Source organism: Kogia breviceps, chromosome 4 (assembly GCF_026419965.1).
Source record: "Kogia breviceps isolate mKogBre1 chromosome 4, mKogBre1 haplotype 1, whole genome shotgun sequence".
Classification (NCBI taxonomy): domain Eukaryota; kingdom Metazoa; phylum Chordata; class Mammalia; order Artiodactyla; family Physeteridae; genus Kogia; species Kogia breviceps.
In genome coordinates this window covers 91,718,837-91,742,594 of record NC_081313.1, presented here as the reverse complement: position 1 = coordinate 91,742,594, position 23,758 = coordinate 91,718,837, and the positions used below count along the sequence as shown (strand labels likewise).

The window sequence follows — 23,758 nt, the reverse complement described above, 5'->3', positions numbered from 1 at the left end:
AGGATGTTAGGAGGCCATGTCCTGGTAGAGGAATACTCATACAACAGGTCTCCTCAGTCTAAGTGTAGAGGAGAGAGACATTCAAGGAACTTGGCAAACCAAATCAGATATGAAGTTCACTTAAACTGCAACTGCAACCTATTTTCAGTTATTGGATGAAGGAAATCAGACCCCAGTGGTGGAAAGGGCAAACTCTTTGAGGCAAAATCTGATCTGAAGTCTTTATTGTTCTTGTATACATAACGACTAGCATGCAGTTAAAAGTTACAAGAAATACAAAGAAATAGGAAAATGACTGATAATCAAAAGAACAAATAGAAAATAGAAGCAAATCCCAAGATGATCCATGTGTTGTAATTAGTAGTCAAAGATATTAACGTAATTTAAATGTTTTGAAAAAAAAAGGAAAAGATGGATTAAATGGATGAAAAATCAGAAAATCTTGACAGAGAATTGGAATCTGTAATTAAGAATCATATAGATATTCTATAACTGAAATATTTTTAACATTAACTTATTGGATGGGCTTGACCACAGGTTAAACACAGGATTAATTAACTAGTGAGAAGATAGAATTAGTGAACATGTAGAAAGGTCAATAGAAAAATATCCAAACTGAAGCACAGAAGAGGAAGAAAAATGGAAAAGAAAAAGAATATGTAAGAGTTATGAGGGACACAGGCAAATAGGTAAAGGCAAATATAATTGAAGTCTTAGAAGGGGCAGGGGAAGAGAATGGAGCAAAAGTAATATTTAAAGACGTAGTGGCTGAGAATTAATGTAAAGCTATTGTGAAGTTATTAAGACAGTGTGATACTTAGAGTAGATTAGTAGACTAACAGCAGTAGAGTTGAGAAAAATACCTACATATATATGGTCACCTGATTTATGATCCAGGCATCCCTGCAGATCAGTGGGGAAAGGCTGGTCTTTTTGATAAATGGTGCAGAGGCAATTAAATATCTGTATGAAGGAAAAAACAACAAAAAAGAACCAAGAGCTCTACCTCAGATCATGTGCAAAAAAGTAATTGAAGTAAATCATATGCAAAAAAAGTAAATGTGAAGACAGAGCAGTTTCCTTCTGGAAGAAAACTTAGGGAATAGCTTCATCTCCTTACAGTAGGCAAAGATTTTTTAAATAGAATGCCAAAGTACTGAAAATTTATCAGTTGGACATCATTAAAACTGACAGCTTTTGTTCATCAAAAGACTCCATTACGTTTCTAGAAGAAAATATAGGATAATATCACTTTGACCTTCATGAAGGCAAAATTTCTTAGTACACATAAAGCTCTAAACATAAAAGAAAAAAATGTATAAAATGAACATCATCAGATTTGAAACTTAGTCTTTTCAAAAGACTTCATTAAGAAAATGAAAAGGCAAGGCATAGACTGGAAGAAAATATTTTCAGTACATATATCTGATAAAGGACTTGGTTCAGAATATACAAAGAATTTTTACAAACCAATAATTTTAAAAGTCCAGTTTTTAAAATCTGGCCCAAAACTTGAAAAGACAATTCAAAAAGGAAGGTAAATGGTCAGTAAGCACATGTAAAGAGTTTCAGCATCCTTTATCCTCAGGAAAATCCAAATATCATTTCATTCCTACTAAAATCACTAAAATTTAAAAGACTGATCATGCCAAATGTGGAACATCAAGATGCTTATACATTGCTGGTAGGAGTATAAAATGGCACATCATCTTTGGAAAACCATTCAGCAGTTTCTTTTAAAGTTAAACCCTATGACTCAGCGTTTAAACTTCCAGATATATACTCAAGAGAAGTGAGTGCATGTGTCCACCTGAAGATATGTGCAAAAATGTTCATAGTAGCATTCTTCATAATAGCCTCCAAACTGGCAACCACCCAAATGTCCATCAAGAGGACGAATAAAGGATAAATCATTAAGGTGCATTCATACAGTGGATAACTACATAGCATTAAAAAAAATAGCTGATACATGCAACAGCATGAATAAATCTCATAGAAATTTTGGTGAGCAAAAAACGTGAGACACAAAAGACTGTATACTGTATGATTTCATTTATATGCAGTTCACAAGCATGCCAACTAATAGATACAGAAATCAGAATACTGGTTAACTCTGGGGAGTGAATATTGATTGGTAAGAGGCAAAAGGGAACCTTCTGAGATGCTGGAAATGTTTTGTGTCTTCCCTGGGTAGTGATTACATAGATACTTAGATTACATCAGAAACTTAATATTGGTGTACTTTTCATATGTATGTTGTATCTCAGTAAAACAGAAAAAAAAAATAGGGCTAATTTTTATCATGAAATAGCCATAAACTATTCACAACAAAGTAGTGAGTAATGTAGTCATGCTGGATGATGTCATCTAGAGGCAAGGTAACTAGATCTGACTATGAATTAATAATGTGTGCATTTTTTTCTTTTTTTGGTGAGGTTCATAACTCAATGTACAAAAAAGTTGAATGGAACATATTGGAATAAGTAGCTTCCAAGGTGGCTGCTTTGAAAGTCTTAAAAAAATTTTTTTTAAACCTTAAATTTCAATAATTTTATTTACTTTTGTGGTTAAAGCTTGTATCAACAGACTTATAACCACATGCACAGAAACTTTAAAAAAACATATTACAAGTTGTGCATATTTACTATTTTTAAAAATTAGGAAATATGAGCAAACAAAAAGATATCAAAATCACCCATTTAAAAAATGTTTTTAATACCAGCAGTAACCTTGATAATGTGTGTATGTTTCTCTGTGCATTTTATGCAGGCATGCATTTAATGGGATCGTATTTTGAAGCATGCTTTTAAATTTAATATAGTCATCTTTTCATGTCATTAAATATTTTATAATATTTTCATAGTTCTGTAATATTCCATTGTATGGCTAATGCCATAAATTTATTTAATCCATTGTTGGACATGCAGGTTTACTTAGCCTTTTAATTTCTTTTGTTGGTGTTATTTTAATTTTTCTTTATTTTTAACATGTTTTTAAAATGTTAATGTGCCATTAGTTTTGAAAAATTAGGTACATGTCCTATGAGATGCCAAGGATTTCTTTTTCTTGTTGTTTTTGAACTCTTAAGTACTTGTACCTTTTCTAAAAACAATATTTTTTGTAATACCTGTTGTTTTAAAATTAGGAAACCAAAAACAAGCAAAAAAATTGCTTGTAATTCTAACTTTCATAGAATACCACTGTTAACTCTTGATGATAGGCTTTGGAGAATAATCTTGTATAAAGAGAGACCTGATCAGAGCTGTGTTTTAAAAGGCTTACTCTGATAGTTCTGTGCAAGGTAGGACCATTTAGGAGTTTATTTTAGTAGTTTTGAGGTTAATAACCAGGATAGTGACAGTAAGAAAAGAAAAGAGATGGCTGTAAGAGAGATAATAGAGCTAGAATACAAAATTTGATCACTGATTGGGAAGATGAAGGAGGGGACACTGAGGATTTGAGCCTGGAGGTACAAAAGAAAGCTACTGCCATTTAACTGAAGGAATACAAGGCGAAGAACAGGTTTTAGTGGCACAAAATGATAGTTCGGACATTTACATGTGCAGTTCATATCATCCAGATGCACCGGATGTAAAGCATCCATCAGTCATACTGGGAAAGTGAGTCTGAAATTTGCAAGTGAGGTTAGGATTAGACATATAATTGGAGGTTATTTGAGAAAGGCAGTTGTTGAATTGTGAGACTGGGCATTATAAGAAATAGGGATAAGATTAAAGGATCATTGAAAGACTACCAGCAGCAGTGGATGGAAGGAGAATTGGGATCCTAAACACTGCAGGTAGCCTACAGTGGTAATCTCAAAATTTATGGAAGAGATGGTGTCTTGATGTTTATACTAAATGTTTTAGAGTAATCTACATTCATTTGAGAAAGGCATCCCTGTGCAAATTTATTTTCTATCCCACAGTTGTGATACACTCTGACATAATTTCTGAACGTGAATATCAGTCACCTCCACGTTCCCATGTCTACTTATCTAAGCCTTTTAACCTCCAACATGGTCTATTATTTGAAGGTCAGATCTTAAGGTCACAGGCTATTTCTTGTTGTTAACATAGGGATTCTTTTCTTAATGCTTATAATGTCACTGTCAAGGTAAACCAGTGAAGTTGTCTTTGCTACATTTACTCACTTTTTGACATATTTCCTTTTCAATCTATTTATGGATCATTTTTCATATAGAGGAACGCTACCCATAGCTGTAAGATTGTAAATGTTCAAATACACTGTTTTGCATTTGGAAACCTAGTTGGGCAACAAAAGATTTTTCTGTGAACTAGAATGGGATGCCTCAGAATATATAAAATGTAAATGTACATAAATTATAGAAAAACTAGTAGAAGATGAAAGTTCCCAACCTTCTTTGATAAAAGTTTATCAAGAGAAGGATTTAGATGGGAAAGGAAATGATGGATCAAAAGTCAGGAGACAGTGAGCATTACAGTCACTTACCTATCTGCTGATTATAAATCATTGTAGTAGTAGAATGTACATAAATGTAGTATATAAAAACTTGCTGTTTATTGGGGTGTTAAGTAAAACAGCATACTGTGTTAATCTGGTGTTATTCATGGCCATGTTGGTATAAGCTTAAGAGACATGGATTTTAAACACATAACTAGCTTTTGTGCCTCAGGCAAGTCTTTGAGTCTCAGCTGATCTGTCTGAAAGAGGAGAATGATCCACTTTGCTATATTATTTCAGAAGTTACAGATAATATATCTTAACTATTCCATATATATAATATATTGCATGGAGACTACCCATAATCACCATTATCACAAAATATCACTGTTGTTGGGCTATAATTTATTATTCATAATTAGTAATAGGTAATATATGTAGAATACTTTACAATGTATGATACGTTTTCAGATAGATCTGAAATAACTTTGTTCCCTGAGCAGACCTAAATGCCAAGAAACTTAGAAGCATGTCTTCAAAAAGTTATTTAGGGGACTTCCCTGGTGGCACAGTAGTTAAGAATCTGCCTGCCAGTGCAGGGGACACAGGTTGGATCTCTGGTCCAGGAAGATCCCACATGCCATGGAGCAACTAAGCCCGTGAGCTACAATTACTGAGCCTGTGCTCTAGAGCCCACGAGCCACAACTACTGAGCCCGTGCATCACAACTACTGAGCCTGCGCGCCTAGAGCCCATCTCCGCAACAAGAGAAGCCAGTGCAATGAGAAGCCCGCACGCAGCAACGAAGAACCAATGCAGCCCCCAATTTTTTTTTTTAATTTAAAAAATAAAGTTGATATTATTAAAAATAATTACTTAGAACTTTGTCATGTTAATATATTGTGTTCTTTTTTACAGGAAGTACTTAAACAACTACAAGGAAGTATTGAAGATGAAGCTATGGCTTCGTCTGGACAGATTGATTTATTAGAGCGTCTCAAAGGTAGATTTATTTATTTATTTAACATCTTTTTTGGAGTATAATTGCTTTACAATGGTGTGTTACTTTCTGCTTTATAACAAAGTAAATCAGCTATACATGTACATATATCAAAGGTAGATCTTTAAAAAGTGTTTAAAGTAATTTTTTTAAGCTCCAGTTGTCAGCTTTAGGTGTATATACCCAAATACAGCTTCTCTTGATTAGAATGTTGGTATTGGGTTTTCTTGGCTTTGAATAAACTATTTTAGATTCCTTCCTTGATAATTTTCATCTCTTTCTAAAACTCATTGCTGTTCTGCTAGTCACTAAATAGGCCTTTAATAAGCTGTATGCCACAGACTGGGCCCATTGCTTCATTTGAAGGAGTCAGTAACCTTCTTTGTTCTGTCCAGGATAGAAGTGCTTTGTCTTCATATACCTATGGCCTGATTTTTCGTGGGACTGTTTCTCTTACAGGACCAGGAGTCAATGAATTTCTCTGAGCATCAGCATTTGTGATAAGGATTTCTTCTGTTTCCTATATAAATTTGCTGCTCAATAATTGCCATAATTTAGTACTCCTACAGGCTTTATGTAATATATATAATGTATTTTCAATTATATTATAAAATGGCTTAAATTTGGAGGGCTAAAATATGAACCAAAGATTTCATTTTTAAAAGATAGAAGCGCTGGGCGGTGCCAAGGAGGGAGTCATGGGGTGGCTCACTGGCCTGTGTGTAAAGTCTTCTCCACAGGGGGCTGGGTTCATGTGACAAGTTATCTCTGGAGTTCAAGTTTGAGTTGAAACCAGCCTCAAGTTTCACCTGTCCCCACTGACCCGTGGATTTCTGTGTGACCAGGTGTGTGGGTTACAGGCTCTAGGTGCTCCAACCAAGCGTCAGGACTGTGCCTCTGAGGTGGGAGAGTTAAGTTCAGGACATTGGTCTACAAAAGACCTCCCAGCTCCAGGTAATATCAAATGGCAAAAATCTCCCAGAGATCTCCATCTCAATACCAATACCCAGCTCCACTCAACGACCAGCAAGCTATAGTGCTGGACATCCTATGCCAAACAACTAGCAAGACAGGAATACAACCCCACCCATTAGCAGAGAAACTGCCTAAAATCATAATAAGGCCACAAACACCTCAAAACACACCACCAGATGTGGACCTGCCCACCAGAAAGACAAGATCCAGCCTCATCCACTAGAACACAGGCACTAGTCCCCTCCACCAGGAAGCCTACACAACCCATTGAACCAACCTTAGCCAGTGGGGGCAGACACTAAAGACAACGGGAACTACGAACCTGCAGCCTGTGAAAAGGAGACCCCAAACACAGTAAGTTAAGTAAAGTGAGAAGACAGAAAAACACACAGCAGATGAAGGAGCAAGGCAAAAACTCACCAGATCTAATAAATGGAGAGGAAATACGCAGTCTACCTGAAAAAGAATTCAGAATAACGGTAGTAAATATGATCCAAAATCTTAGAAATAGAATGGAGAAAATACAAGAAACGTTTAACAAGGACCTAGAAGAATTAAAGAGCAAACAAACAGTGATGAACAACACAATAAATGAAATTTAAAATTCTCTAGAAGAATCAATAGCAGAATAACTGAGGCAGAAGAAGGGATGAGTGACCTGGAAGATAAAATAGTGGAAATAACTACTGCAGAGCAGAATAAAGAAAAAAGAATGAAAATAATTGAGGACAGTCTCAGAGACCTCTGGGATAACATTAAAGGCACCAACATTTGAACTACAGGGGTCCCAGAAGAAAAAGAGAAAAAGAAAGGGACTGAGAAAATATTTGAAGAGATTATAGTTGAAAACTTCACTAATACGGGAAAGGAAATAGTTAATCAAGTCCAGGAAGCACAGAGAGTCCCATACAAGATAAATCCAAGGAGAAACATGCCGAGACACATATTAATCAAACTATCAAAAATTAAATACAAAAATAAATATTAAAAGCAGCAAGGGAAAAACAACAAATAACACACAAGGGAATCCCCATGAGGTTAACAGCTGATCTTTCAGCAGAAACTCTGTAAGCCAGAAGGGAGTGGCAGGGCATATTTAAAGTGTTGAAGAAAAAAAAACCTACAACCAATATTACTCTACCCAGCAAGGATCTAATTCACATTTGATGGAGAAATTAAAACCTTTACAGACAAGCAAAAGCTAAGAGAATTCAGCACCACCAAACCAGCTTTACAACATATGCTGAAGGGACTTCTCTAGGCAGGAAACACAAGAGAAGGAAAAGACCTACAATAACAAACCCAAAACAATTAAGAAAATGGTAATAGGAACATACATATCGATAATTACCTTAAATGTAAGTGGATTAAATGCTCCAACAGGAAGACATAGACTGGCTGAATGGATACAAAAACAAGACCTGTATATATGCTGTCTACAAGAGACCCACTTCAGACCTAGGGACACATACAGACTGAAAATGAGGGGATGGAAAAAGATATTCCATGCAAATAGAAATCAAAGAAAGCTGGAGTGGCAATTCTCATATCAGACAAAATAGACTTTTAAACAAAAACTACTTATTATAAGACACAAGGACACTACAAAATGATCAAGGGATCAATCCAAGAAGAAGTTATAACAATTGTAAATATTTATGCAGCCAACATAGGATCACCTCAATACATAAGGCAAATGCTGACAGCCATAAAAGAGGAAATTGACAGTAACACAGTCATAGGGGATTTTAACACCCCACGTTCACCAATGGACAAATCATCCAAAATGAAAATAAATAAGGAAGCACAAGCTTTAAATGATACATTAAACAAGGTGGACTTAATTGATATTTATAGGACATTCCATCCAAAAACAACAGAATACACTTTCTTCTCAAGTGCTCATGGAACATTATCCAGGATAGATCATATCCTGGGTCACAAATCAAGCCTTGGGAAATTTAAGAAAATTGAATTCGTACCAAGTATCTTTTCCAACCACAACGCTATGAGACTAGATATCAATTACAGGAAAAATCTGTAAAAAATACAAACACATGGAGGCTAAACAATACACTACTTAATAACGAAGTGATCACTGAAGAAATCAAAGAGGAAATCAAAAAATACCTAGAAACAAATAACAATGAAAACACAATGACCCCAAAGCTATGGGATAGAGCAAAAACAGTTCTAAGAGGGAAGTTTATAGCAATACACTCCTACCTTAAGAAACAAGAAACATCTCAAATAAACAACCTAACCTTAAACCTAAAGCAATTAGAGAAAGAAGAACAAAAAAAACCCAAAATTAGCAGAAGGAAGGAAATCATAAAGGTCAGATCAGAAATAAATGAAAAAGATATGAAGGAAAGAGTAGCAAAGATCAGTAAAACTAAAAGCTGGTTCTTTGAGAAAATAAACAAAATTGATAAACCATTAACCACACTCATCAAGAAAAAAAGGGAGAAGACTCAAATCAATAGAATTAGAAATGAAAAAGGAGATGTAACAACTGACACTGCAGAAATACAAAAGATTATTAGAGATTACTACAAGCAACTGTATGCCAATAAAATGGACAACCTGGAAGAAATGGACAAATTCTTAGAAATGCACAACCTTCCAAGACTGAACCAGGAAGAAATAGAAAATATGAACAAAACAATCACAAGCACTGAAATTGAAACTGTGATTAAAAATCTTCAACAAACAAAAACCCAGGACCTGATGTCTTCACAGGTGAATTCTGTCAAACATTTAGAGAAGAGCTAACACCAATCCTTCTCAAACTCTTCCAAAAAGTAGCAGATGGAGGAGCACTCCCAAACAAATTCTACGAGGCCACCATCACCCTGATACCAAAACCAGATAAAGATGTCACAAAGAAAGAAAACTACAGGCCAATATCACTGATGAACATAGATGCAAAAATCCTCAACAAAATACTAGCAAACAGAATCCAACAGCACATTAAAAGGACCATACACCATAATAAAGTGGGTTTTATCTCAGGAATGAAAGGATTCTTCAATATACGCAAATCAATCAATGTGATACACCATATTAAGAAATTGAAGGAGAAAAACCATATCATCTCAATAGATGCAGAGAAAGCTTTCGACAAAATTCAACACCCGTTTATGATTAAAACCCTGCAGAAAGTAGGCATAGAGGGAACTTACCTCAACATAATAAAGGCCATATATGACAAACCCACAGCCAACATCATTCTCAGTGGTGAGAAACTGAAACCATTTCCACTAAGATCAGGAACAAGACGACGTTGCCCCCTCTCACCACTATTACTCAACATAGTTTTGGAAGTTTTAGCCACAGCAATCAGAGAAGAAAAAGAAATAAAAGGAATTCAAATCAGAAAAGAAGAAGTAAAGCTGTCACTGTTTGCAGATGACATAATACTATACATAGAGAATCTTAAAGATGCTACCAGAAAACTACTAGAGCTAATCAATGAATTTGGTAAAGTAGCAGGATACAGAATTAATGCACAGAAATCTCTGGCATTCCTATACACTAATGATGAAAAATCTGAAAGTGAAATTAAGAAAACACTCCCATTTACCATTGCAACAAAAAGAATAAAATATCTAGGAATAAACCTATCTAAGGAGACAAAAGACCTGAATGCAGAAAATTATAAGACATTGATGAAAGAAATTAAAGGTGATACAAACAGACAGAGAGAAATACCATGTTCTTGGATTGGAAGAATCAACATTGTGAAAATGACTATACTACCCAAAGCAATTTACAGATTCAGTGCAATCCCAAGTAGACTACCACTGGCATTTTTCACAGAAGTAGAACAAAAAATTTCACAATGTGTATGGAAACACAAAAGACCCTGAATAGCCAAAGCAATCTTGAGAAAGGAAGATGGAGCTGGAGGAATCAGGCTCCCTAACTTCAGACTATACTACTAAGCTACAGTAATCAAGACACAATATACTGGCACAAAAACAAATATAGATCAATGGAAAAGGATAGAAAGCCCAGAGTTAAACCCATGCACATATGGTCACCTTATCTTTGATAAAGGAGGCAAGAATATACAATGGAGAAAAGAGAGCCTCTTCAATAAGTGGTGCTGGGAAACTGGACAGCTACATGTAAAAGTATGAAAGTACAACACTCCCTAACACAATACACAAAAATAAACTCAAAATGGATTAAAGACCTAAATGTAAGGCCAGACACTGTTAAACTCTTAGAGGAAAACATAGGGAGAACACTCTATGACATAAATCACAGCAAGATCCTTTTTGACCCACCTCCTAGGTAAATCGAAATAAAAACACTAAACAAATGGGACCTAATGAAACTTAAAAGCTTTTGCACAGCAAAGGAAACCATAAACAAGACCAAAAGATAATCCTCAGAATGGGAGAAAATATTTGCAAATGAAGCAACTGACAAAAGATTAATCTCCAAAATTTACAAGCAGCTCATGCAGCTCAATAACAAAAAAAACAATCCAATCCAAAAATGGGCAGAAGACCTAAATAGACATTTCTCCAAATAAGATATACAGATTGCCAACAAACACTTGAAAGAATGCTCAACATCATTAATCATTAGAGAAATGCAAATCAAAACTACAATGGGGTATTACCTCACACCAGTCAGAATAGCCATCATCAAAAATCTACAAACAATAAATGCTGGAGAGGGTGTGGAGAAAAGGGAACCCTCTTGCACTGTTGGTGGGAATGTAAATTGATACAGCCACTATAGAGAACAGTATGGATGTTCCTAAAAAAACTAAAAATAGAACTACCATATACCCAGCAATCCCACTAGTGGGCATATACCTTGAGAAACCCATAATTCAAGAGTCATGTACCAAAATGTTCATTGCACCTCTATTTACAATAGCCAGGACATGGAAGCAACCTAAGTGTCCATCATTGGATGAATGGATAAAGAAGATGTGGCACATATATACAGTGGAATATTAGCCATAAAAAGAAGCAAAATTGAGTTATTTGTAGTGAGGTGGATGGACCTAGAGTCTGTCATACAGAGTAAATTAGTCAGATAGAGAAAAACTAATACCGTATGCTAACACATATATATGGAATCTAAGAAGAAATAAAAAAAGGTCATGAAGAACCTAGGGGTAAGACGGGAACAGAGACACAGACCTGCTAGAGAATGGACTTGAGGATATGGGGAGGGGGACGGGTAAGCTGTGACAAAGTGAGAGAGTGGCATGGACATATATACGCTACCAAACGTAAAATAGATAGCTAATGGGAATCAGCCGCATAGCACAGGGAGATCAGCTCGGTGCTTTGTGACCACCTAGAGGGGTGGGATAGGGAGGGTGAGTGGGAGGGGAGGGAGACGCAAGAGGGAAGAGATACGGGAACATATGTATAGCTGATTCACTTTGTTATAAAGCAGAAACTCACACACCATTGTAAAGCAGTTATACTCCACTAAAGATGTTAAAACATAAAAAGATAATATAATTGCATTAGCAATATTTTAGACTACTTAAAGCAATTGTTTTATAAAAACTTGTCTGTATTTTATTTAGAACTTAACTTAGATAGCAGTAATTTCCCTGGAGTGAAACTACGGTCAAAAATGTCCCTCCGTTCTTACGGAAGCCGAGAAGGATCTGTATCTAGTCGTTCAGGAGAGTGCAGTCCTGTTCCTATGGGTTCATTTCCGAGAAGAGGGTTTGTAAATGGAAGCAGAGAAAATACCGGTTATTTAGAAGAACTTGAAAAAGAGAGGTAACTTTTCTTCATTAAATAGTAAACTTTTATGCTCCAATTTTTGCTAGTATTTTGTCATTTTTTAGTGATACAAGATAGGAATTATGAAGTGTGTATGATCACAAACACTTAGCATTTTGCATTTATTATCTCAAAAACAGTATGTTATTGATTGTACTTACCTTAAATCGAAAAAATGTAAAGGAAGCAATTTCTTGGGATTCTGAACTTCTACTTTGTCACTTAAATACTCACATGCTCTGTACATTGATTAATACACATGATCGCAATAGTTATATCTGACTAAAATATGTAACTGATTTTTAATTGAATTTCTGGTTATCTTTTGAAATGAATTAAATAACTACTAGATCCAATATAAGATGACTGTTTCCATTATTAAAGGCCTATTACAAGTGGCCACAAATGAAACATTTTTAAATTTATCAGTTTCCAAGTCTAAAAAACATTACTTGACAGAATAAGTTCTGGTTTCTCAGAGCTAGTGTATTAATTCTTTTCTTCTTGAAGTTAAAATCATCTCACTACGAGTATCAGAATATATATCGTTATTAGGAACTTTGTCAAGTGTTTTGTACCTTCTAAAAAGTTATAAATTCCTTTATGTGTGATTAATACCATATATTTTTATTCCTAAAAGTTCTAATAGACTTTCCAGAAATATTCAAATGTATAAATGTTACATATTACCTCTGGGACCTTGGTCAAGTCATTAAATTTTTGTGTCATTCCCTTCTGTAAAATAGGTGTATGATTCTACCTTGTGGAGTTATGAAAAATGAATATTAATATATGGAAAATGCCTAGCATATCTCACTGAGAGGCAAAAGACCTTTTACTACTTTCCCTCTGGTTTCAGGTTTGTCCATCTCTAAAAATATGGATAATCATCTGGACCAGAAATAGTGTTAAGCTTTCTTTACTCTCCTGAGTTTACATGAGTCTCTATTTCATACCTTGAGCCGCGACTGTTTCTGATAGTCTAGGAAACACTATCCTGAAAAATAAGAAGCTAATAACTAGGGTCTGCAATCTTCCATCTCTTTGTCCCCTTTGAGCTCTGTTAAGAGGAATGTGAGCATACTGACTTTCCTAGGAACTTACTTTGCTTCATGTAGATAAAAGTCTAATTTTATTAGCAGAGGTGGGGGGGGAGAGTATATGTGTGTGTAGTTCTGATATATCTTGTGTCCTCTTGGTTTTCACTGTGTTTGGAGGTAAATTTAGTTCTTGTTTATGTGACAAAATCTTTATTTTGCTCTTACACCTGATAGTTTGGATAGGTCTAGGCTCAAACTTATTTTGCTTCTTCATAATCAATGTCACTGATGAGAAATTTGGTATCGGTCTGATTCACATTCCTTTTCAGGGAACCATTTTTCTTCTTTTGAAGCTTTCAGAATGCCATGGTTTATGTGTTTTCTTGATTCATCATGCTGTATACTCGCTGTGCCCTTTTGCTCTGGAAATTTATTTTCTTCAGCTTTTGAAAATCCTGTTATTTCTTTGATGATTTTTCTCCCTCTGTTTTTCTGTTCTTTCTTTCTAGACATCGCTTAAGTCATAGATCAACTATCTCTGTGTCTCTTTTTTTCTTGTTTTCGGTATTACCCAAGATAATTGAGATAAGTGTTAGAAAATAGTCAAGCCAGGACTCAAACCCAGGTCCATAACCTTCGTGAACTTCAGTTTTCCAGTCTGTAAAATGAGCATAAGAATAACTACCTTAAAAGATGTTGTGAGGATAAAATTCGATTTTAAAAAAAGTACTCAGCACTATGTCTGATACGCTCAATAGGCAGCTATTGTCACATTAGCCATTAATACATTTAACAAATATTTAAGTGCATAATACATGTGCCATGCTCTTCTAGATGATCCTAAATTAGCTAAAGGACTAAGAAGACAGATTTACATTTTAAAGAAGACTCTTGACAGTCACTAAATAAACCGTTAGTACACTAAACAAACCATAGAGACCCACCAGCTTCTGGGTCTGGACCTTGTTTCAGTTTTGAGTCTTAAGCACTGTTGTGTGACTTACAAGATCATCTGCTCTCAGCTAACCACTTGTTATCGTGCTGGCTCAAGATTCGGTAACTTTTGCTTCCCCAGAGCATTTTGCCACAGTTCGATCTTAAACTTGAGAGTAACAACTTGTCCCTCTTCTCCTTAACATTTTCCTCACTCCACGACCATCACTAACATTAGCCTATCCATTTAAGCACTTTTAGCACCCAGATCTTATTTAAATAAGCTTATTTATTGGAGAGTAATCAGAGGAAATAGCATCTCCATCTATCCCTTATTTCCCCACCTTAGTCCTGGTAGGTCCTACAGGTACTCACCAGGGAACATTGAAAAATAGAATCAGATCTCATTTTTATGTCAGTTTTAGTATACAGCCTGTGAAAGAGATTCAAGATTTCTACATTGCTTTCTCCTGGTTCTTTTGTCAAAAATGGAAGGGAGGGGACAGCTTCTCATTGGTCAGCACACCTCCCCCACCCCAGGTTGTTACACCATAACCAGGGCCTGGCTTCCTTCCCATGGATTCCCTCACTACTGAGGTTGCCACATCAAAAGTAAAGGCTTATTTCTCATTTTTTAAATTGCTTCTCACTAAAGGAAAGGGAATTTTAGCAAGAATAGAACCTTCCACATACTCACATGCATACATATTCTTCAAGAAAATATAATCAAATAGAATTTTAAAGTAACAGTGTCAGAGTGAGGAACAACTCTGGGTAAGAGCAAACCCCAGAAGCCATAATAAAAAATATCCTCAGATCTGACTACGGGAAAATTTAAATTTTCTACATGGCAAAAACATAGTGAAAAAACAAGTGTAAACTGAGAAAAAATATTTATAACTGACAAAGTGCTATCATTCTTAATATAGAAGAGGTCCTATAAATAAGTAAGAAAAAGTCACAGAAACGGAAATACAAATGGATTTTAAACTTGAAAAAAATACTTAACCTTACTCATACTAATAGAAATCAAATTATAACCATAGTGATGTACCATTTCTTAAAATCCTAGGTATGTAAAAATTTTATAAACATTTGATAAAGTGTTTGCATTGGTGAAGGTGGCAAGAGCATAAGTAGGTACAGTACCTAATAAGGGCAGTAATTTTAAAATTTACATACCCTAGGAATTTATCTTCTGTACATGCTTGCACATTTGTGAAATCAACTTATGTATAAGGATATTCAGTGCAGCATTGTTTGTAATAGCAAAAGATTAGAAAGATCCTAAATGCCCTCCAACATAGAACCAGTTAGAGTTTATCCCTGTATGGATTCATGAATATCTTTGTAGCTAGTAAAAAACACATAGGACCTTTTTATGTTCTGATACAGAATGATCTCCAAGATAGATTTTTAAGTGGGAAAAAAAAAGTTACAGGACAACACACATAAAAATATGCTACTATTTATGTTTAAAAATGTACATGTGATTATATACATTTATCCTTGCATTTTTATAGAGTATCTCTGGAAATAGTGATAATAGTGGTCGCTTTGGGAAAGAGCCACATGAAAGGAGATAGATCATATACTTCTTGTACCTACTGATTTTTTCCCATTAACACTCTTATTTTGCATCTATCTTTATAATGATCAGATATGGAGTATCTTGATATAGATTGTTTTTGAGGACATCATCAATTAGGTTGTGAGGAATTATGTAACAAATTCATCTTCAAATTCCAAACTAAGAAAACGTTTTTCTCCCTCAGAGTAACTGCCTCTTATTACACAGTGACAATATATTTCTTACTATTTTGACTGCTGAGAAGCTGAAAGCTACACCTATGTCCAATGCAGTAGTTCCCTGTACTCTAGGTTTGTTTTTTGCATAATTACTGCTTTTCTTTACTCCTTTATTATACTTTTTATTCTTGTATTAAGTCCCACCTTCAAAAATCCAAAATTAATAAAATTTTCATTTGTTCATTATACTTCAAATAGAGAACAGTACAGTTATAGCTTATCAGAACTGCTGTTGTGTGTGCTATATTAGCATTGTGTAAACTTAACTTTTTTTGAAAAACAGATCATTGCTTCTTGCTGACCTTGACAAAGAAGAAAAGGAAAAAGACTGGTATTATGCTCAACTTCAGAATCTCACTAAAAGAATAGATAGTCTTCCTTTAACTGAAAATGTAAGTAACTTGACAAAATGACCTATTTTTAATATCTAAAAATATATATAAATTTATAACTGCATTTACAGTTATTTGTAAACGGTAATATGTTTCATCCAACTTTAAACCTAAATATTTAACAATGAATTTTGTTTATAAAGATGATAAAACTTCATTACGCTCAAGCATATTTATTTTAAGTCCCTTGTTAAGAAAACCTCTTAAGTTTGAATACTAAAGGACTCAGGGTTCTACTAAGAAACTGTTTTTTTATTCTGTGTGTTCAATTACCAGACGTACTCCGTAGAAATGTTTATTACCATCTGTATGTTTTTTGAACTGTATTACAGGACTCATGCCAGATAATTTTTGCATTAAAAGTATCTTTGAGATAACTTGTGTCCTATTCAAACGACAGTATCTGGTGGTATGGATCTTAGGGCTTTTTGTAGGTATACTAAATTTGTTTTGCAAATATAACTAAGTAAAAAATAATTTAATTCTGTCAGCCTCTTCCTCCCCACCCAGCCTCTCCATGTCAACTGTTTTATTCATGGGATGGCACATATAAGAACATTTCTGAAATACATTAATAATTTTAAACAAGACTATATTTTAACTGCTATCCATAAATTTTAAAATAATTTTTAAAAAGGGAAAAAATAGGCTAATTAAAATATATCTTCCGCTCTTAGCTTAAATTTTTCATTTTCTTTTCTTTTCTTTGGTCCCGCCACATGGCTCGTGGGATCTTAGTTCCCCAACCAGGGACTGAACCTGGGCCCCCTACAGTGGAAGCGCGGAGCCATAACCACTGAACCGCCAGGGAACTCCCTTTCATTTTCTAATAGCACTTTTGAGAGAGCATAATAAACAAAAGGCAGACGTGCAAAGAAGGAAAACCTTTTTCAAAACACATAGTTTCCTGACTAGAGTGGGCATTGCCTGGTGGGAGCTAGAACTAGAAGCTTAAGTGCTCAGCCTCCTAGAACAGTCATCCAGGATTTTGAGAGGGAACGAATCTCCCTTCCTGACGATGTCTTAGCGTCTTTTTGGGAGTTAAGGAGACACCACTAGTGAAAGAACAGTTCATGGAGAGTTCTTGGCACATGAGGATTAGGAACTCAGGAGGGTTTGGTGAGATTTTTACTCTTAAAAATAGTAAGGCATTGTTTTGCTTAACATTCACTTTGGTAATTAGAGTATACAAAATTTAGAGTCCAACTGTCTGCATGCAGTCGTGTATGTGACAATTCAAGATCGATTGGTTAATATCTGAAACAAAGATTAATTGTCAAATCATTCATTCCCATATTAATTTACTAAATAGCCAATCACATTTATTTAAGAGGATATGTAATAGTATGAGTGTGTTTTGTGTTTGGTAATTGCAATCATTGTTGCTTTTGTTGTGGTCATCCATTTACAATGCTTGGTGTCAGTTTATTTATCTCTTGTAAAAATAAAATGCAGTGTGTGTGTGTGAAAAAGAGGATATGTAAGATGTTATGGACCATTTGGCAACATTAGCAAATGTAAATTGCTTCCATGTCATAAATATTTTTTAATTTCACAAAACTTTGCTTTTATATTGGGAAGCCAAGTTAAGAACACTCTCATATGGAAATACTTATTAAGATACTAAGTATTGCTTAAAACATCAGATCTAAACTGCATTATTATAACATACTGTGTCACGTCCAACTTTTTGTGCAGGGGGGTTGGGGAAGTAGAGGACAAATAAGTGTAGTTACAACTGGCTCTCTGGGAATTAGAAATAACATGCAGACTATTTCATCTGTGTTGCAACCTGTTAAGTGGGTATGCCTGTAGGAATACATTCTGCTTATGTCATCTGTATATTGCAAGGGAAATGGGTGGGAGCTCCTCTGACTTATCTGATAACACAATTTGGGATCCTTAGGCCTACAAAATTCTATTCTGTGTCAGACATGTGCACATGCAGCGTTGTTTTGTTTTGTTTCTGGGATCTTAGTTCCCTGACCAGGGATCAAACCCAGGCCCTCAGCAAGGAAAGCGCAGAGTCCTAACCTCTGGACCACCAGGGAATTCCACACATGCAGCTTTTTATTGGGCATATAGAGCATGAAAAATCTATAGCACTTCGTTACTCTCGTCATGGCCCATTATAACTCTGTTACCTATCATTTTGTCTAATCATATTTTTAGCCTTTATCACCTCTTGGAGCATGTCTTTGCAAGTTTATTTACCTTGTCCTTTTCATCCTTTTTTATGCCTAGCAGTAACCACAGTACCTGGAATTTTGGTTAAAGGGCAAATAAAATTTTGAATGAATTAACACCCACTCTGTGAAGAAGTACTTTTTTTGGTTTGTTTCAACTTGGGTTCACATTTGGATTTTTACCAGAAAAGTTTGCATTGTCTCACAGTTAATGATTATATTATTTAAAAGCTTTTTCTTATTCCATTTTCTTCTTTTTACAAATGGGAAAGTTCTCTCTGTTTAGTCTACATGTATACAACAGTCCGTACTTAAAATTGAGGTATAAAATTAAGGATGATGGACCTGATTCTTGATTATTCTATGTTGTCCACATTACTATTCTAGTTTTTAATAATTCAAAGTAGTACCTCTTCAGAGCAGAAAGATTATAAGGTGACTGAAGACAGGCTTACCCTAACTGGACCGATTATATATTTTATTTTATTTATTTATGGCTGCATTGGGTCTTCGTTGCTGCGTGCAGGCTTTCTCAACTTGTGGCGAGCAGGGGCTGCTCTTTGGTGCGCAGGCTTCTCATTGTTGTGGCTTCTCTTGTTGCAGAGCATAGGCTCTAGGAGCACAGGCTTCAGTAGTTTTGGCACGCAGGCTCAGTATTTGTGGCACACAGGCTTAGATGCTCCACAGCATGTGGGATCTTCCTGGAGGGCTCAAACCCGTGTCCCCTGCATTGGCAGGCAGATTCTTAACCACTGTGCCACCAGGGAAGTCCCCAATTATATATTTTATATGGAAGAGTACAATTTAATTAAAGCTGTTTGTGACTATGGGGCAATAAAAGTGTTTCAACTCTGCATTTCACATCAGAGACCCAGTCTGAGCCTAGCGCTGATAATCAAGTTTTAGGACTCCTTAGAGTAAAAAATAATTCTCTCATGCACAGTAACTTACATATTTGCTTATTCACTTTCTTTATTGGTACTTATATGCTTTTTAATTTTTACTGATAAACACACAAGATATTAACATTTCCATTTTATTTGTGGTTTTAGTTTTCCTTACAGACAGATATGACCAGAAGGCAATTGGAATATGAAGCAAGGCAAATCAGAGTTGCAATGGAAGAACAACTGGGTACTTGCCAGGATATGGAAAAACGAGCACAGGTAACTTATTTATTATTAAACTATGAAACAGCACTAGCTAGAGATCTGTTAAGAATCTAATGAATTACAGCTCTGTTACCATTGATTAAATTTTATTATTAGAGATATGTTAAAGTCTGTCTTTACTTTGACACTAGTTCAAAATAAGAATAATTTACCATGACCCTGATACCAAAACCAGACAAAGAGGTCACAAAAAAAGAAAACTACAAACCAATATCATTGATGAACATAGATACAAAAATCTTTAACAAAATACTAGCAAACAGAATCTAACAGCACATTAAAAGTATCATACACCATGATCAAGTGGGTTTATCCCAGGAATGCAAGGATTCTTCAATATATGCAAATCAATCAGTGGGATACACCGTATTAACAAACTGAAGGAGAATAACCATATGATCATCTCAATAGATGCAGAGAAAGCTTTTGACAAAATTCAACACCTATTTATGATAAAAACCCTCCAGAAAGTAGGCATAGAGGGAACTTACCTCAACATAATAAAGGCCATATATGACAAACCCACAGCCAACATTGTCCTCAATGGTGAAAAACTGATAATATTTCCACTAAGATCAGGAACAAGACAACGTTGCCCACTCTCACCACTCTTTTCAACATAGTTTTGGAAGTTTTAGCCACAGCAGTCAGAGAAGAAAAAGAAATAAAAGGAATCCAAATCAGAAAAGAAGAAGTAAAGCTGTCACTGTTTGCAGATGACATGATACTATACATAGAGAATCTTACAGATGCTACCAGAAAACTACTAGAACTAATCAATGAATTTGGTAAAGTAGCGGGATACAAAATTAATGCACAGAAATCTCTTGCGTTCCTATACACTAATGATGAAAAATCTGAAAGTGAAATGAAGGAAACATTCCCATTTACCACTGCAACAAAAACAATAAAATACCTAGGAATAAACCTACCTAAGGAGACAAAAGACCTGTATGCAGAAATTATGAAACTGATGAAAGAAATTAAAGATGATGCAAACAGATGGAGAGATATACCATGTTGTTGGATTGAAATAATCAACATTGTGAAAATGACTCTACTACCCAAAGCAATCTACAGATTCAATGCAATCCCTATCAAACTACCACTGGCATTTTTCACAGAACTAGAACAAAAAATTTGACAATTTGTATGGAAATACAAAAGACCCCGAATAGCCAAAGCAATCTTGAAAAAGAAAAATGGAGCTGGAGGAATCAGGCTCCCTGACTTCAGACTATACTACAAAGCTATGGTAATCAAGACACTATGGTACTGGCACAAAAACAGAAATATAGATCAATGGAACAGGATAGAAAGCCCAGAGATAAACCCACGCACATATGGTCACCTTATTTTTGATAAAGGAGGCAGGTTTGTACAGTGGAGAAAGGACAGCCTCTTCAGTAGTGGTGCTGGGAAAACTGGACAGCTACATGTAAAAGAATGAAATTAGAACACTCCCTAACACTGTACATAAAAATCAACTCAAAATGGATTAAAGACCTAAAAGTAAAGCTAGACACTATCAAACTCTTAGAGGAAAGCATAGGGAGAACACTCTGACATAAATCACAGCAAGATACTTCTTGACCCACGCACCTCCTAGAGAAATGGAAATAAAAACAAAAATAAACAAATGGGACCTAATGAAACTTAAAAGCTTTTGCACAGCAAAGGAAACCATAAACAAGATGAAAAGACAACTCTCAGAGTGGGAGAAAATATTTGCAAATGAAGCAACTGACAAAGGATTAATCTCCAAAATATACAAGCAGCTCGTGCAGCTCAATATCAAAAACAACAAACAACCCAATCCAAAAATTGGCAGAAGACCTAAATAGACATTTCTCCAAATAAGATATACAGATTGCCAACAAACACACGAAAGAATGCTCAACATCATTAGACAAATGCAAATCAAAACTACAATGCGATATCATCTCACACCAGTCAGAATGGCCATCATCTAAAAATCTACGAACAGTAAATGCTGGAGAGGGTGTGGAGAAAAGTGAAACCTCTTGCACTGTTGGTGGGAATGTAAATTCATACAGCCACTATGGAGAACAGTATGGAGGTTCCTTAAAAAACTAAAAATAGAACTATCATACGACCCAGCAATCCCCCTGCTGGGCATATACCCTGAGAAAACCATAATTCAAGAAGAATCATGTACCACAATGTTCATTGCAACTCTACTTACAGTAGCCAGGACATGGAAGCATTCTAAGTGTCCATCGACAGATGAATGGATAAAGAAGATGTGGCACATATATACAATGGAATATTGCTTAGCCATAAAAAGAAACGAAATTGAGTTATTTGTAGTCAGGTGTATGGACCTGGAGTCTGTCATACAGAGTGAAGTAAGTCAGAAAGAGAAAAACAAATACCGTATGCTAACACACATATATGGTATTAAAAAGAAAAGTTCTGAAGAACCTAGGGGCAAGATGGGAATAAAGACACAGACCTACTAGAGAATGGACTTGAGGATATGGGGAAGGGGGTAGGGTAATCTGGGACAAAGTGAGAGAGTGGCAGGGACATATATACACTACCAAATGTAAAATAGATAGCTCGTGGGAGGCAGCCGCATAGCACAGGGAGATCAGCTGGGTGCTTTGTGACCACCTAGAGGGGTAGGATAGGGAGGGTGTGAGGGATACACAAGAGGGAGGAGATATGGGGATATGTGTATATGTATAGCTGATTCGCTTTGTTATAAAGCAGAAATTAACACACCATTGTAAAGCAGTTATACTCCAATAAAAACGTTAAAAATAAAGAATAGTTTACCATGGCTGCTGGGCAATATAACCAGTGTTCACATAATTCTGCCTTCGTACTTCATTTCCCTGATACTGTTCTGCTATGCCTTGGAATTATGAGGGAAGAAGAATTAGATGCTGATCTTCTGGTAGCTGATAGCTAGCTTCTGTTAGCTATTTGTTAGTAACTGTCCACAGTACATCTTTCCCTCCTAACTCTCTGCTTGAGTGATTCAACATGTAAGACTAGAATGGCCAGCTAATGAACATGGGGAAGTGGATCCCAGGAAGACCTGAAGCCATGGGAAAAAAATGTGGGATCTCATTTGCAAGGATAAAGGATGGATAAAAATTCCAAATAAAATAAGAATAGAGTAAAAGTTTTTTAAGGAATAATTATGTATCAGAAACTAGAAGCCAACTTTATATTAACTTGAATAGAGAAATAATAAGATTATTACCATTGCACTCATTAATATGGTTGGGTGCTTGCTGTCATTAGTATTATTTAACTGTGTTTGGAGGTCCACTAATTCAGTTAGAAAGAAAATAAGTTGTTTAAATACTACACTGTTTTCCAACTGGAAGGGAAGAGACCAAATAATTGTCATTTGTAAATTATATGATTGTTTGCCTAGAAAAGCCGTAGAGAAGAGGCAAAAAATATTTCAGCTAATAAGAGAATTGAGTAAGGTGGCTGGAGTTAAGGTACATTACAAAAATTAGTAGGTTTTCTCTAGTAGCAATAGCTACCACTTGGAAATGGAAGATGGGGTAGGAGGACCTGTTTACAATAACAAAACACTTTAAAATACCTAGAACATACCCACATGAAGAAAAATATAAAATTGCTAAAGGACGCAAAATGTGGCCTTAAAAATTGAGCCTTTGCTGCTGTCTGTATTGTATTTGGGGTATCTGGTTGCAGTGCCCCCTACATACCTGACCCCAGAGAATCGCGGAAGCGGGGCGGACCCAGATGGTAAGAGTCGTGCAGGGTATGGAGGGGTGGAGCGTATGATCAGGCCACCCAAGACGGCTGTTGTCTTGCTCTCTGTACATCCCCTGCTTGACCAGTGCCTGCTTCACTTACACCCCACTCACATGACTAACCTTCCTGCACACTTGCCCCAGGCCGCAGCTGGTGATTATTCTCATCAATGGGGCAGTGAGGGACGTCCCCCTCCGCTAGTTTCTGCTGGCTTCCCTGGTAACTAATGAACCAGCCTGAGGTAATTCTCCCTATAACTAGCAAATCTCCCCTTCCACCCGGAGGGAAAC

The 23,758-nt window shown here is 35.7% G+C and overlaps 1 protein-coding gene across 19 annotated transcripts in view; it reads left to right on the top strand.

The window, feature by feature from the left end:
* APC (APC regulator of WNT signaling pathway) overlaps nucleotides 1-23,758 on the top strand; it is a 152,299-nt gene that overhangs the window by 60,269 nt on the left and 68,272 nt on the right. For 17 of the 19 annotated variants that reach the window (XM_067031441.1, XM_067031447.1, XM_067031444.1 and 14 more), the window contains 4 exons: nucleotides 5,344-5,428; nucleotides 11,967-12,168; nucleotides 16,237-16,345; nucleotides 19,584-19,697. In XM_067031441.1, coding sequence (XP_066887542.1) covers nucleotides 5,344-5,428; nucleotides 11,967-12,168; nucleotides 16,237-16,345; nucleotides 19,584-19,697 — 510 coding nt within the window. The remainder of the gene's footprint in view (nucleotides 1-5,343; nucleotides 5,429-11,966; nucleotides 12,169-16,236; nucleotides 16,346-19,583; nucleotides 19,698-23,758) is intronic. The other 2 variants (XM_067031449.1, XM_067031450.1) reach the window with 1 other exon arrangement.